Source organism: Penicillium canariense (genome assembly GCF_028826845.1).
Source record: "Penicillium canariense strain IBT 26290 chromosome Unknown utg000003l_segment0_segment0, whole genome shotgun sequence".
In the NCBI taxonomy this organism is placed as follows: Eukaryota; Fungi; Ascomycota; class Eurotiomycetes; order Eurotiales; family Aspergillaceae; genus Penicillium; species Penicillium canariense.
In genome coordinates this window covers 2677247-2692236 of record NW_026622730.1, presented here as the reverse complement: position 1 = coordinate 2692236, position 14990 = coordinate 2677247, and the positions used below count along the sequence as shown (strand labels likewise).

Genomic DNA, 14990 nt, shown 5'->3' with positions numbered 1-14990 from the left:
CAATCATGGTCACGTGGGCTGGTGTTGATTTCGGGCTATACTTCCTCGATTCCGAGGCCATGCACCACTCTCTCCCCTTCTTGTTACATTACTCTCTATTGTCAGACTCTCCAGCCTTCATCTTGGGGTGTGGGACTTGGGGTTTGCCGCCTATGCAAAACGGCCGACATCCAACGGCCCGTCCATTAAAAGCACACAACATACAAAGAACACAGGAGCTATTAGGGAAAGAATCCACCCTCGGTGCAGCGGCTTCCACAAGCTCAGGTGAAAGCCTCAGCACCATCAGGCGGTAATATTGGAAACCGATCTAGGATTGTTTTGTTTCTTTCTAATCAAAACCCGCCATCCACCGATCTCCCGACTTCTGTACAAATTATCGTACACGAGGGGAAGCCGTCGGATGTCTCTACCGGCGCAGCGCATCTCTGATGGGCGAGTCACCCCGGCGGAAAGAAGCTGCATCATCTGTTAGCTCATCTGTGCCAGAGTGAAAGGCAGTTGTTCGACGTTGAAGAGCTTCAGGGACTCCCATTGCACCTGGTTGCCGGGTGGGTTCCCTTTTCGGAGCTCCAAAGTAGATCGAATCATGGAGGCACCGCGGTTTAGGGGCGATAGAGTTCTGGCTACCGCACGGCAACAGCAGGCAGGAATGGGAGCCCTGCGAGGCAGCTCTCGCGCGACATAAAACCACAAGCAGACGTAGACTTGAACATACCATCAGCCTCCTCCCAAGCACGGCCGGCACCGAAGCCAAGGCCAACCCAAGCAGGCCAGGCCCTCCGCTTGAACAGAAGAACGGAGAAAACAACACCGAACGACAGGCCGAGGGAAGACTTGATGATCATCGAGGAGATGGCGCGGTCCCACTGCAATTCAGTCGACGAGTTAGCCGACTGTCCCCGACTGTTCCGGATACCATGTAACACAACCATTCTGCCCCGCCATGTTTGGCAGGGACAGGATGCCTAGTGTAATCGTGAATTCTGTAGTTGGCAGGTCCGTACCTTCTCGTTAAGCAGAGCCTCGCTCACGGGCTTGGTGGCCCGCGCGACCGGCCGGGACTCGCTAGAATCGGCCATTGCGAAGGATCTAGGTAGGAGGGGATTAGCTTTGAATAAACAAATAAAAAATACCGCTTCACAGAGATCAGACACTCACAGATCAATAAAGAGGGTTGAAGAGGTTGATTGGGTCGGAAGGTGCAGAGTGCAAGGAGTCGGGAGTTACGAGTGAGGTCGGCCGGCAAAGGCGGTCGGAAATTTCGCCGCGGTTTTTTTCTCCGTTGGTCGCGTTTTTTCTTTTCAAAGTAAACCAACCCCTCATATCGGTCAAGTATTTGGTTCTCGAAAATGCCTTTGCTTGCGGGGGTAAGTTATGATTTGCTCGCACTCTACTGCTATTGATTTGTGTCTGACTGTCTTTCTACAGCCTTCGAGCTCGTCGCAAGAGGCGCTCCTCCGCCTCGAAAAAGGCAGCGCTTCTCCGACGACCCAACTTCACGAAGCAGCACAGATTCTCGGGGTGGATCTCAGCGTATGCGAGAGCCATCCGGAAGTACACCGAAATGCGCAGATTCCAACCAAGGCCACTCCGAAGGAGGAGTGGGTGCTCCGGTGGTTGTTGAAGAGGCTCAGGAACGGGAAGAACTACCGCGTGGATCCAGGCTCATTCCTGTTGATGCGACAGCTGATCGACCGGGTCTCCCCCAAGAATTTGGCGACGATTATGAAGGATCAAAAGTTTTTGTCGATTGTGTGCGACACGGTCGCGGATTTGGAGAACGACATCTTTGCGACAGTGGGAAGCGGGCTTTCGATCTCGAGTGTTGACTCCGACTCCAGTCACACACTCTCTAGTTCTCCCACTCAGGAAGAGTCCCGAGGGATGCAAGGAACAAAAAGAAAGAGGGTTGGTGGAGAGAACGATGACAATGCCATGGACCTGGACGAGACGCCACAGAACCCCGCCTCGTGCTTCCTCACATTCATTCGCGCTCTAGATTGTATCTACGGAGTTGTGACAGTAGCTCAGCGAACGCTTGGTACGGACGAAGTGGCAAATTCTCATCTCAAGTTGGCCCTGAGGGGTGAACCGGAGGTGGTGGGACAGCTGTTGGGCCGGTCACTTCAGCTGGCTGCCGTTGCTGTCGCGCAGTTTTCGCAAGCAGGGAGAACAACTGATCTCCAGCACCTGCTGTTTGTCTTCCCGGCAATGCTCGAATTGTGGGAGTCGAGGTCTTACCGCCAAGACGATACAAACAACAAGGCAAGCAACGATTGCTTTGCCAAGTTTTGTTTCTCGCACGCTCTCAGGCTTCAACTCTGCCTACGGGCCATCAAACTTGACACTGACGAGAGAGTCCACCTGCTCCATGCCATCGAACGGATCATTGCTCTTCATGTCCTCCTTCCAGCTCGTGAGGCTTTCTACTTCCGCGGTGGTTCTGGCATCGACTACTCCAAGGAAGAGCCGGATTGGAGCGCGGTAAAACCAGTGACTGATACATTCAGACCCATCATTGGTGAACTTTCAGCTGTCCAAATAACGCCTACGACTTCTAAAAATCAATCTCTCCAGCCTTTGTGGCGATCAATCGAGCTGCTCCCGGAGCTATTCGATAATGCTGTTCGAGCTGTCCCGCGAGGTGATTTCCGGCGGCAGATACACGAGGCCCCTTGGCTGGAGACTTTGTTCGTGGCTATTGCGGAGCTGGCCTATTCCACCGCGAAGGAAGAAGAGCCCGCTACTTCTTCTTCCCGGTTTGTCTCTGTGCTTGAAGACCTTCTGCGCATTGCCCTGGATCGAAAAGTCGGTCTATCTCTGCAAACCATCCTCACTCATGCCGGTTATACCGGCCTCCTCGAGCAAGGCCTAGAGCAGGTTCAGTGGAATGTCACCGCTCTGGTCATCAGTCTCGGTGTCGACGTTTTCCTACCCAACTCAGGATTACGTGATTCAAGCAAGTTACTAGACGCACTGCTTGACAAAATCATGCTCCAATGGCGCAGTGATTCCTCCAAGAAGTCGGAAGACTACAATACTATCAAGAATGATATTGTCATCCCGCTGTTACGGGGCTTTGCAGGCGCAAGAGATTTGCCCTCTTTTATGGAAGTCTGGAATGACCAGCTTGTCATTCTGGAAGAGGCTCGCATCTGCAACAATCGTCTACCATTCTTCTCCGTCTGGGAAGATGATGACTTGTGTGATGTCTACTCTGAATTAACACGGATTTCACTAACTGGTTCCAATTTTGCAGCGCAAATGCAAATTGCTGCGACAGAGACTCGGGCCGACAATGGCAAGATCTCTGAATCTTCCCAGTCATACGCAAAGTTTGTGATTATGGAGGCCACCTTCCGAAGTAAGGCACTGGCGTTGGCCGACTCTGAGAAGTCCCTAGCCAGCTTCCTTGAGACCTTGACATCCACTCTGTCCTCGAAGCAGACGTTCCACTGGCGCTGGCGCTTGTGGAGATTCGTACGGAATCTTGTACAGAATAACAAGCTCTCAGTCGATAGTGTCCTAGCCAAGTCCACCGTGCCTCTAATGGGCATCGCCGCAAAGACCATTCACCGCAACCAGAAGGATTTGACTAAATCACCAATGTCTCCTCTGGAGTCATGGGAAATCTATCGATTCACCCTGTTGGTGGTCAAGGGTAAGCCCAGTGATGAACAATTGAATGCATTCGGCAATATTTCCAAGGACGTCACGAACTTTTTCATGTCCATCACGCCCGATGATTCTGAGACATCGATGAAAACGCCCTGGAACGGTCGTACCGATACTCTCCATTCTTCAACTATGCTAGCCCTGGCTTACGTCCTGGCGCTGGTAAGGGAACCAGAAGTCTGGGAGAGAGTCCCGCCCGAGAATCGGTCGAACCTATTCAAGCAGCTTTTGACTCTAGCTGCTGCCCAGTACCACTCATCGTCATCGCCTCTGGAGACAGTTGCTGATGATGCACGGTTCCTTCAAGTATGGGCGGGTGTTGTATGCCATGAATACCTGCTTAGTGTACCTTCTATTGTGCCTGATCTGATCCTTCTGCTCATCAAGAGCATTGAAAATGACGTTCTCAATCGTCGCCTCTATGTGGAGAGCATGCAGCGGATCCCCGCCGCCCTGATCACCCGTGGTCTTCGAACCACCCTTCTGGACAAGTTGCACGATGTTGTTGTTCAGCAAGATAGTGGTCCCGAAGTGACAGTTGGGCTCTTGACTATGATGGCAAAGCTTGCAGCCATGCCCAAGTGCGATGCTAACATCACAAGCGACTGGGAGCCTATCTGGACTGAGGCCCGCTCCATCTCCCTGGAAGGTACCGATTTGGATCTTCAAATCATGAAGGCATTCCGCAGCTTGTATCACGCTATCATTGCCAAGCTGCTGGTGTTGTCAGAGGACGATCGATATGAGACGTTCAAGAAGCTCTTTGCAAGAGTCTCCAAGCAGTCTTCTAAGCTTCGACAAATTGACCGTGACTCCATGGCCTATTTCGTGCTGCGCCTGTCTTTGTCGGAACTCTGGGTTCACCGCAAGCACTTGGGCAAAGCCTTCTCAGAGGATGAGCTCGCATCCTGCCGCCAGCGCGTCTTTGGTTTAGTGCTGGCAGACATGAAGTCTGTCAAGAATCAGTGCCGGAAGCAGAAGCTGGAGGAGACAATCACCCTCATCAAAACTATCGATGGGCTGGAGGGCTTTGAAGATATGGCGACAAACAATATTGAGGTGGAGAAGTTCCTGTCCAAGCTTGAGCACTACATGGAGATGTCGATAGATTCGGAACCATCGCGACTGATTCGACGACGTCTCCTGGCTACCAAGGGACCTCAAAAGAAGATCATCGAGCAGACGCTGCAATGCGCTGCGACTGTCAACCTCCAATCTCTCTATGCTGAGGACCAACAGCTCTTTATCAGGGTCACCACAGAGCGTTTCCGCTCGATGCCCGCAGACGAAATTAGCGCCGCAATCCACGAAATCCGCGAGCTTGGCTTCCGTGGCGAGCATGCCGCATACCGACTGCTGGTGGTCTACCTGGCCGTGATTTCTCTCCAGCCAGTTGAAGACAAGGAAAGTGTCGTTTCGCGCGAGCTCTCCAACCTCGGTCAGTCTCTGGCAGAAACACTTGTCGCCAGCACCTCGATCGACCAATTCTGCTTCGCGGCCGAATCCATGGCCTTCCTCCTCCGCGTACACACTCGCAGCATGGCCCAGTACAACATCGATGCCACCCTCGCAGCCATCGCCACCGCCGCCTCCCAGGCCGGTCCGCGCATCTCGCCTGAGTATGCTCCAACCATCTACATTCGCCTGTGCCGCCTGATGGGCATCGTCCTGGGTCTGCAACGACTCAAGATCGGTGGACGTTTCCACCTGGTGGTCAATGCCTTGCAGCGACTGCTCGGTTGCCTCTTTGCGCGTTCCCGCAAACGCTCGCGCTCCAACCGGTCACCGGTCATCTCCCACCCGTTCTGGCTTGCTCCCCTCCACTCCTCCCACACAACCCATTACACCCGCCTTCTCACCTCCCTCAGCGATCCGACGGTTTCTGCGGTGCTGCGCCCTCAGCCTGGTGCGTCGCGCGAGGCTCTGACCGATGAGACGAAGAAAGCCAAGCGCATCGCCGGCCAGTACTTGCAGTACGTTATCATGACGTATGCGCAGTGCTCGCTGCGCGGGTCGCTGGTGCCAGATGTCAAGGCTACACTCATGCCGGGTATGTATGCGGCGCTGGATGTGATGTCGAGGGAGTCGATGCGTGCGCTGAATGCGGGTCTGGATGCTTCGGGTCGTGCTGTTTTCAAGTCTCTTTACGATGACTATGTGAAGTTTGGAAAGTGGAATAAGGCGTAGTCGATTCTTTACACAAAAGCTTGAGCGTCCTTTGTTTTCGCTGCTGTCCATTATTCTGTACCATATCTACTCTACTTTTTCTTCTAGACTCATGATATCCCTGAATGCATTGATGATAGCTTGTCATCTGCCATGAAGGTGTCGCTTGGATTCGTAGAAGTATTTCGAGAGCAAAAAAAAAAAAAAAAAAAAAAAGAGAAAAAACCACCAGCAACAACAACAACAACAACAATGGCCGAGTCTAGTACTCGCGTGTGACGAAAAAATTAAATTAAACAAAGGAAAGGTGAATAAGCAAGCGAAGAGCGGAGCAAGTTTGAGCATTTCATTCAGAATAGCAGTTGGAAACTCCAGCCAGCAGCTGTCTAGAGTAGAGATATCTAAGGGGTATCATTGAACATCGTAAATCATGCGTAAGAGAAAACTATGAGCATAGAGGGTATGAAGAAAGATAATAGCGAGCCAGTCAGCGGTTGAGATCAAATCATGGATGTCTCCAGCGTGCGTGGGCTGAGACACGGTACCGAAACGTTTTCTAGAACTGGAATCCGGGACGCAAGGCCGCCAGCTGACGCGGTCAAGCCGCGAGGTGATGCATGGTGTTGTGAGGGCTCTGGGATGGGTGCCTCCAGAGGTACGCCGTTATGGCCACTGTGTGTGACACAGCCGACGCAGCTGCAGTCATTGCCGCATTGGCAGCTGCCCGTCACATCGGAGCAGGCACTTGGGATGCCAACCGGATATTCCAGGGTGTAGTATTCTGACGGGTGCATCAATTGTTGGGTCAAGTGATGTCCTGCCGACAGAGGAGACGAGTAGCCACTCGGCATAGCCGAGTTGGGGTCAGGGTATGGATCGAAAGAATTGTGATGGACGCCATGGTCCATAGATGGGTTTGGTTGCATAAAGAAGCTCATCGGGTCCGTTGCGGTATTACTTTGAAAGGAAGATGATTGGTAGGCGTTAGCCATGGCATCTGGAGTAGCTTCCTCTCCGTCGAATGTCATTATGACACCCATTTCTTGGACATGCTGACGGGTGGTGTTATTGAAAGGGTGGGCTGCGCAGCCTAGACACTGGCAGTCGTCTCCGCATTTGCAATCATGACAAGGGTCGCCACCGAGATTTGTGGAGGTAAAGGTAGAGTTTTGAGAAGGATTCGAATTGAGAAGTGCCATGTTGGGTGGTGTAATTCCAAGTCCATTCATCGAGTTGGAGTACGGTGCGGATGAAACGTTTGCGGTGTATCCATTCAAATATAAAGGCTGAACTTGGGTGTTGGGCATTCCAAAGGACTGCATGAAAGAACCCTGTGTAGATGCCATATGGTTATGCCAAGCAGGCATCTGGTGCGTGGAAAAGTTCATGTATGACATGTCGTTCCACGAAGTAGGCTGATTCGCTTTCGGTCCTTTCACATTGGACATGTCATCGGCGATGGGATTCGAAATTGAGGTGCTAGACTTTCCGCCACAGCAAGAACCCGAGCCGCGTGCTTCTGAGGGTTGGCTTGGGGCTAGTGGAGGTTGGGGCTTCTGAGAGCAGCAGCTGGCACCATTTGCAGGCTTGGCAGACTCCTGGGGCGCAGAAGCAATTTGATGGCTGCTGTTCTGGCTGGGACTATCCTGGTCCGATTGGTGAGAAGGGAGGTTTGGTAGATAGTTCGAGATCCCATCTTCAAACTTGATATTTTCTGGCATGGCTTCCAAGGCCTTCGCGATGTTCTCCGGGGTGGCTTGAATATTGCTCTGCCTCCTTCCGGATTTCTGGACTTTGGCCGAGGCAGGTGATGACACAGAAGCCATGGAGGCTGGGGTAGACTGGGATGAATCATTCGTGCCGGCGGGTACTGTATAAAGTGGTCGACATAAGCAAGACGAGCCTGGATATATGTTAGATAGGTCGAATTGGAGAGCTAAAGAATGCCTACCCTTTGGTATTCGGACCATGAAGGCGAAGGTCTTCTGGCAGCTGCAGGTTCCTTTGGGATGGGGGCATTTGGCTAATGGGCGTCCCGCCTTGGGCACTTTCATCATCAATCTGTCGAAGTGTTGGCATTTTGATGATCGATGGCCACGAATACACGGCTCACTGGTTCCAAGGGCCTGTCAGCAGCATATTCGAGAAAATAATAGTAAGAAGTGCTCTTACCAAGACCATTTGGCTCCTTCTTCGTCGAGAGGCATGTTTGTAGTGGTCCGCTGTGGGAAGGGTAGCGCCCTGCCGGAGGAGGCTAAGATGATCGTCAAATGGCGACAGTCAACTAAATACTGGCGCAAGCGCTGTATCCAGGATTTGGCGCAAGGTCGACGCCCTTTGCAGGTTCCGCCGCGGGCGCGAATAGTCCGTGTAGCGTGTTTGTGTTGTAAGAGTGTAGGATTTCTTCTCGAGATACCGAATCTTCAATCCATGTGCGAGGTAGATGTCAGATCTCTCGGCGTTTGGAGCGGGGTCAGGCGGAACCACGGCAGTCGAGAATTTCTCACTGCGTCCAAGAGGCGGGACAGGCCGGTTGGTCCAAGGTCATCAGTTACGACAATGCGACGAAGAGTGAGGCGGGAGGACCGATCCGAGTGCCAGAGCCGTGTGAACGCACGATGTCCAAGGGACGAAACGGCGAGCAAAGAAAACGATGCGGGGACGAGACCGCTTACCTAAGCCCCTCTGGGCTTGGCATCGGGGAACAAGTTGACAGTCGCCGAGGCCGCATCCTTGTTGCTCCGACCAACAACGAGCTTCGCAATGCCACCACAGGCCAGTGAGGGCCAACAGACGGATGGCAATGCCCCATCCTTCTTCAGAATTCCACCTCCTATCAAGCGCCTCTTCGACCGGTTCCCGTTGACCACGTATCCAGCCAACGACCTACCGCAACGGGTCCCGTCCGGGCGCGAGGACAACCAGCTGTTTGTCTTCAGCGACGCAGCGAGTGCGCGACGCGGTCGGCCCTCATTCAATCCGCAATGTCTCAAGTGGCAGGTTCGTTGGTGGTCAATCCGTTCATCGGTCTCCAAAACAGTTGTGCTAATCTTGCGTCCTTAGGCGTATCTGAAATTCGTCGGGATCGACTTCGAGGTCACTCCGTCCAACAATCATGCCTCGCCGACTGGCGCACTCCCTTTCCTCCTTCCGGCACTCCCTATCGACACATCAGCTACAATTCCTTCGCACAAGCTCCAAAAATGGGCCATCGAGCAGGTCCGCTGTGAAGAGGAGCAGCAATTAAACGTCCGCTTCGAGGCATATGCCTCCCTTCTGGACCACCGTATACGCAATGCCTGGGTATGTAACGGCTTCATATGCCTGGGTTTCCAAAAACTCGATTTCAGGCCCTGGAATTGCTTACAAATTTCTTAGCTGTACATGTTGTATCTGGACGAGGACAACTTCCAGGCCGTGGCACAACGACTCTACGTGAACCCTTCAACAACCTCCTCCGTCGTTCGGGCCGCTCTTAGCTTCCAGCTTCAACAGGCGGCACGCGATGAGCTCCTTAAGACCTCCACATACATTGACGTGGCCGCTCTTGAAGGGGACGCACAGAATGCATTCGAGGCTCTGTCTTCCCTACTCGGCGAGGATGAGCACTTCTTCAGCCGACCGAACCCCGGCCTCTTCGATGCAACTGTATTTGCCTACACGCATCTGATTCTCGACGAAGGGTTGGGATGGAAGCATAACCGATTGGCACAGCTGCTCCGACAGCACTCCAATCTTGTACAACACCGGGAAAGACTACTGCAATTTTTCTAGACCTGTATTATTGAGCGACCGAAAGTGACTGGAATAACATCTCCTCTGATCACACTTGAGAGATCCTCTCGATCTTCTCTACTATGTTTTCTTGCTGAAACATATGCCAAACCACACCCTGATACCAACCCACTTCTTTGCCCGCGCGCCCAATTTTTCGACGAGCCGTTCATCTACATCCCTTTCCAGTACCCCATTCTGTCCATCCTGGCCAACTATATCTTCCACCAGGAACCCGGTCTGCTCAGCCGCGGCCAACACCTCCGAGATAGAGTGACAGTAACTCGTCGGCCGGATCTTGATCCCCGTGTGCGGGTCTGTGAACCCAGCCTGACTTCGCATCCCCATGTCAGCGTGCATGTTGGTGACCAGTAGATACCCTCCAGGGAGCATAGTGGCCGACGCAGCCTGGAAGAATTCCTTCGCAGGAATGTGCTCTAGCACAAGCGTGGAAATCACCCCAGCTGCGCCGGAGCTCTGTAGCGCCGGAGGTAACTGCGCCCGTGTAGTAGCGGGCTGAAGTAAATCAATGATACCAAGCGAGACTTCCGGGCTGTTTTTGAGGTCGTCTCGCTGCACAGCAGATTGGATTGCGCTCTGCGCTACCTCCAGCATACCCGGAGACGCATCAAGACCCACGATGTTTACCTCGGGCGCGGAAGTAGCATCGGTCTGGTTCTGCTTTTGATACTGCGCTAGTGCCTCTAGTAGTTGAATTGTGTTCCTTCCCGTGCCACAGCCGAGATCCAACAGCGTCAGTCGCGCTGCTGACTTGGCCGGTGCCGGGGCCTGGAAGCGGGCATGCACGCGGTCCAGGAATATCGGCAGTAGTGCACGCATTTCAATGGTGTCGAGGCGCTGAAGAAAGTTCCCGTCTGTATCGTATACCTGTTGGAAGCCAATTAGACCTGATCTGAAACAGACAAAATCCATCGACTACTGAAGTTTTTAATACGTACCCCCGCCCACTTATCATATGCCTCCACCGTTCCAACATATTGAACCAGCTGTGAGGGATCGGTATTTGGCCTTTCGGCCAGTATTTCTTCAATGGTCTTCATACGTGGCGCCCCTGAAATGCTGAACTAAGATGCAATATAATTCCTGGATGTGGTGCTACACCCGTAGTTTCACAGGGGGAAGTGGAGATATATAGAGTACCTCCGCAGGTCTCTGCATCGATGGGGACTCCCCACCCCACATCGGTCCAGGAATAGATCCCGACCACAGTTGACTCATACACCTAAGCACTCGCAATGACTCAGAAAGACACTAGTCCGATTCTACCGGCAAAACTAGCGGGGCTAGGGCGTAGGGGGTGGGGGCCGGGACAGGGGGGTCCCGCGGAGACCCGATAAGCTTAAACACGGTTGGCCCTGTAGGCTGGACTGGCCCGCTTGCAAGCCGGACGCGAATCCATGTTTCAGGTACGGATTGGCTGCAGAGTTCAAGGAGGGAAATGGCCAGGAAGATAAAAATATGAGGCATATAATGTGGCTAGTGCAACCTATGGAGTTATCTACCAGAAGTTTCAGCTGATGAGGATTTTATTTTAATGCGAGGGATTACCCCATTTGCTTTCCCCTCTTTCTATAGGGATGCTAATTCGTGTATATTAGTTTATTATCAACGCCGGCACAAATCTAGAGGCTCAATCTGATGGTGGTTCTTTGATTCTATTTTTGATACAATAGACCATCCTTGAGTGGGAAGTACCCAACATACATGTATTGGACTCATTTCAGAACAGCAGACGAGCAGAGTGCAGTTAGCTGGCATAATCCCATCCAAAAAATGTGCGAGGACATCGGGTTTTGCCCCAATCTATTCAAACTTATCGCTCAACCTTCTCCACGAAAACCTGCTTCCTCGCTGCCCGACTAATATTAAGGTATAACGGCATCGTGATGCCGAAACATGAACAAGCAAGTGCCACAGAGAAGCTGTATTGGATCGGATTCGCACTCGGATGTTTTTGCACAAAGTACGTAACTGGGACGAACAGTGCGCCCGCTGATAGGGTAGCAGTCAGATACGTAGATGCTGCAAAAGTGTACCGTCCGAGTCTGCTCAACGGGAGGCTCAATAGTAGTGGGAATACGGGACCCGCAAAGATTTGCAGGACCACAATCACCACAACGCCGGCGGTTCCCTCGACAGTGAGAGTGAGAATCGACAGGATGATGTTGATAACACAGCATGATAACAATACCCATGATGGTCTGACATAGCAGCAAATCGAGGCGGCGACCAATTGACTGATAACATGAACAGCGCCTGCGATCCATAAGATATGGCGCCCATTCAGCCCCGGGGTCGGATCCATGGATTGCACATAATCCGTAAAAATGTAGGCGGTAACAGAGTTGAAACCAGAATAACAGAATGCGGAGAAGACACCAAGCGCAAGGGTGGTGTATACAACATCCCAATTACAGACGTATGCCTTGTTCGGTGACATGATTATCTGGCGCACGCCTGCAATATATTCTGCGTTCTGGGTCAGGTCATCGTAGGACACTCCTGGTAAAGGGATATAGTAGAGAGTGACGGTGAGAAAGACCACAAAAAGTGTCACTCCCAAGAATGTCCACTGCGAGTTGAGAATGGTTGTTTCCGTCGGATTTTCCGGGAAGATGTATTGGGAGGCAAGGATGAAGGACAGCAATTCCCCGAGATTTCCCACGCCATGAAGAAATAAGAAACGAGGAACCGCGTATTGGAAGGGGCCGCAAAGCGATATGAAAACAAAAATTGCATTATACACCACAGAAAATCCCAATCCCAGGACAAAGTAGGACACTATCAGGCCAGGTATAGTTAAGAGAACTGCAGTGGGCCAGAAGAACATCGGTGCTGTAGAAAAGATAAGTAGCCCCGTCAGCAAAGTCACATGCAGGCTGAATTTTGCAAAGGTGAATCGACTGATGAAGAGAGGGCCAACGAAGTATCCCGTGTAGTACGTGGCTTGGAGTTGAATAACTCTCCGAGAGGAGATGTTGAGAACGCGCAAGATATCCGCGATGTGGACGTTCATCAGCGTAAGAAGAAATTGTAAGAGGAAGAACAGGATCGATATTATCGCAATAGGGAGATATGATTCTTGGGTAGATAGATTGTTGATGCATTTCGATGGCAGATGGACGCGGACACATCTAAACAACCTTCGACCTGCTTCAGGATTTTGGGGTAGGAGCGCTACTCCAGGATGATTTGATAGGTTGTTCATATCCGGAGTTGTTATAAAGTCCGGCGCGTAACTGTTGGGTACCTGGCCATGCCCAGTCCCAGCATCAGCGTGTATGACAGAAACACCATGTTCGACGGCGGCGTAAAGGTCTTGCCCCAGCTGGGCCGCGTGATAGGCCTGAGCCGCGTGATAGACCGGAGCCGCCTGTTCTGTGTCTGCATTTCCTCCGGGAGCAAGACGATCTACTCCTCGTCCGACCACTTCAATATTGGCATAAGAGGCAGCAGAGGAAGATATAAAGGGGTCGAGATGACTGGCGTTTCCTATGCCGTTAGAAGATGGACCGGCACTCTTCCAGTTCGGTCGAAATGAAGCTGGGCTTATTCCTTCAATCCTGCATGATTCAGGTCTCGTACTTCTGCCCCCACTGTCATGTTTTCTCCTCGAACCCTCCAAAATAGTAGGGAATATTTTCACCACCAACGGCTTGAGCGTTAGGATACAAGCACAGACGATCCCAATGTTCACCTCCACAGCAGACCACATGAAGGCGCGCGATTCGCTGAAGGTTATATCAAGGTCTGCAATTGGTGTTTCGGATCCATAGAGTCTATTTTCAACAGCCTTTTTCAACAAAGCTTGCTCCAAAAAAGCGATGCGGATGACCGAAATGATGACGTCGAAAGTTGCCAGTGCAAATGTAAGGATCAACATCATTTTCTGTCGTCGAGGAAGCTGTAGACTGCTGAGTACGGGAATTGGCAGCAGTATTATCGCAAGATCTGTGCAGACATTCACAGGGGTTGACGCCAGGTGGATGATCACAATATCAATGCATTTCACAGGACCACTTGGTGTAAGTTGCCATGCTGCACCAATAGGTTGGCACCGGAAGGCCTTCGCGCAAGTTAACGCAACATAGGCACAAGTGATTACCACGATCAATATAATGGAGCCTCGTCTGGCAAATTTGTTTGAGCTGAAAATTCTCGTGTAAAGCACGAGGATTGATATTTTGGTAAGCAGAACCGCCGGGTACTGATAGAATAATGTGAGTATTGTCCAGTTCAGACACGTTGGGTGGACTGTACATAAAGGACAGTAAATGCGTATATAGATCCACCTAGCTGTGGCAGCGAACCCTGGGGTACATGTGCAAAATGCAACCCGATGCCTTTGGAAGTCCCGTAGCATATTGAGAACGATAACCCAAATGCCAGTGCCTATTGAATCTAAGTCAATCAGCGTTTGAGAAGCATAACGAGCAAGAATTTGAGAACAATTGGAAGAGAAAGATGAAGACGGGTCTATCTCACCCAGGCAAGAACAATCCAACCATCATCCCAACCAAATCTCTTCACGATCTGCAGCCGAGTAAACAATCGAGCTGCGAGAAATAATGACGCAATCACAAGAGAACTGATCGTGCCCCCCAGGACGTCAGCACGACGGTCCGAAGTAGAAGTATTGGGTTGAGCCATCGTCCCTTCCTGCAAGACATGATCGAGTGGACCTGTCGTGTCTCGAAGATCCTCTGAACAATAGTCACGGTGTCGCCACAATTAAACAATCTTCGTCCTTTTATAACAAGTCAGGATGCTTTGGAGGTGACTAGAAGGTCAAACAATGGTGTGAAGGGTTTGTGGCAAATATCCATTCTATCTGTTCGAGCAAACTTACTTTTCCCTCGGCAACCAAGTCTGGGCGAGTCGACCGTTCCAGAACCGGAAGATAGGCAACCAGAGCTCTTCACCGTATATTCACCGTATTGACGCCGTATCCAGTGGCAGCGCAAAAGTGTGAAACTATTTCCTACTTACCGCCTACTGTCCACCGCCTATACCACGTTCTTCCAACACTCGACGCATTATTAATGTTAGCTGATTTATAGGCTATGATGCCTCTCCGGGCAGGCCCAGCAATTATTGAGGCGGATAGGTGGTATAACTATCAAATATGTAAGTTGTTGTGGTTTGATTCCAGCGACTTTAGTAGATTTTTATCCGGCAGAAAAAGACTTGGCACTAAGGGAAATAGGTTCAAACTTTTGCACTCCGACATCCACCGTATATGATTATGTAAGACATGAAGCAGCTCCAAGCTCGATTTTAAATTATATCGTTGACGACGTGGCAGGAACGAACCATTAGAATGTTTGCTAATTTGATACCGCCGGACAAAT

General features: G+C 51.4%; 6 protein-coding genes across 6 annotated transcripts; 2 read left to right on the top strand and 4 right to left on the bottom strand.

Annotated features, from left to right (window-relative positions):
- Window positions 1-471: 471 nt before the first annotated feature.
- On the bottom strand, window positions 472-1082 carry N7482_005816 (MICOS complex subunit MIC10; the record flags this gene model as incomplete). Its single annotated transcript, XM_056687941.1, has 3 exons — window positions 472-626; window positions 719-869; window positions 1008-1082. 3 exons carry the CDS (start codon window positions 1080-1082, stop codon window positions 472-474), a joined length of 381 nt encoding a protein of 126 aa, XP_056543496.1.
- A 270-nt stretch (window positions 1083-1352) lies between these two features.
- Window positions 1353-5865, top strand: N7482_005815 (ribosome biogenesis protein URB2; the record flags this gene model as incomplete). Its single annotated transcript, XM_056687940.1, has 2 exons — window positions 1353-1370; window positions 1432-5865. 2 exons carry the CDS (start codon window positions 1353-1355, stop codon window positions 5863-5865), a joined length of 4452 nt encoding a protein of 1483 aa, XP_056543495.1.
- A 479-nt stretch (window positions 5866-6344) lies between these two features.
- Window positions 6345-8051, bottom strand: N7482_005814 (copper fist DNA-binding domain-containing protein; the record flags this gene model as incomplete). Its single annotated transcript, XM_056687939.1, has 3 exons — window positions 6345-7747; window positions 7796-7956; window positions 8017-8051. 3 exons carry the CDS (start codon window positions 8049-8051, stop codon window positions 6345-6347), a joined length of 1599 nt encoding a protein of 532 aa, XP_056543494.1.
- Window positions 8052-8607: 556 nt separating this feature from the next.
- On the top strand, window positions 8608-9618 carry N7482_005813 (putative mitochondrial outer membrane protein (Sam35); the record flags this gene model as incomplete). Its single annotated transcript, XM_056687938.1, has 3 exons — window positions 8608-8844; window positions 8908-9147; window positions 9223-9618. The coding sequence occupies 3 exons, from the start codon at window positions 8608-8610 to the stop codon at window positions 9616-9618; spliced, it is 873 nt and encodes a 290-aa protein (XP_056543493.1).
- An 81-nt stretch (window positions 9619-9699) lies between these two features.
- Window positions 9700-10679, bottom strand: N7482_005812 (class I SAM-dependent DNA methyltransferase; the record flags this gene model as incomplete). Its single annotated transcript, XM_056687937.1, has 2 exons — window positions 9700-10506; window positions 10578-10679. The coding sequence occupies 2 exons, from the start codon at window positions 10677-10679 to the stop codon at window positions 9700-9702; spliced, it is 909 nt and encodes a 302-aa protein (XP_056543492.1).
- A 773-nt stretch (window positions 10680-11452) lies between these two features.
- On the bottom strand, window positions 11453-13525 carry N7482_005811 (MFS transporter; the record flags this gene model as incomplete). Its single annotated transcript, XM_056687936.1, has 1 exon — window positions 11453-13525. One exon carries the CDS (start codon window positions 13523-13525, stop codon window positions 11453-11455), a length of 2073 nt encoding a protein of 690 aa, XP_056543491.1.
- Between the last annotated feature and the right edge of the window lie 1465 nt (window positions 13526-14990).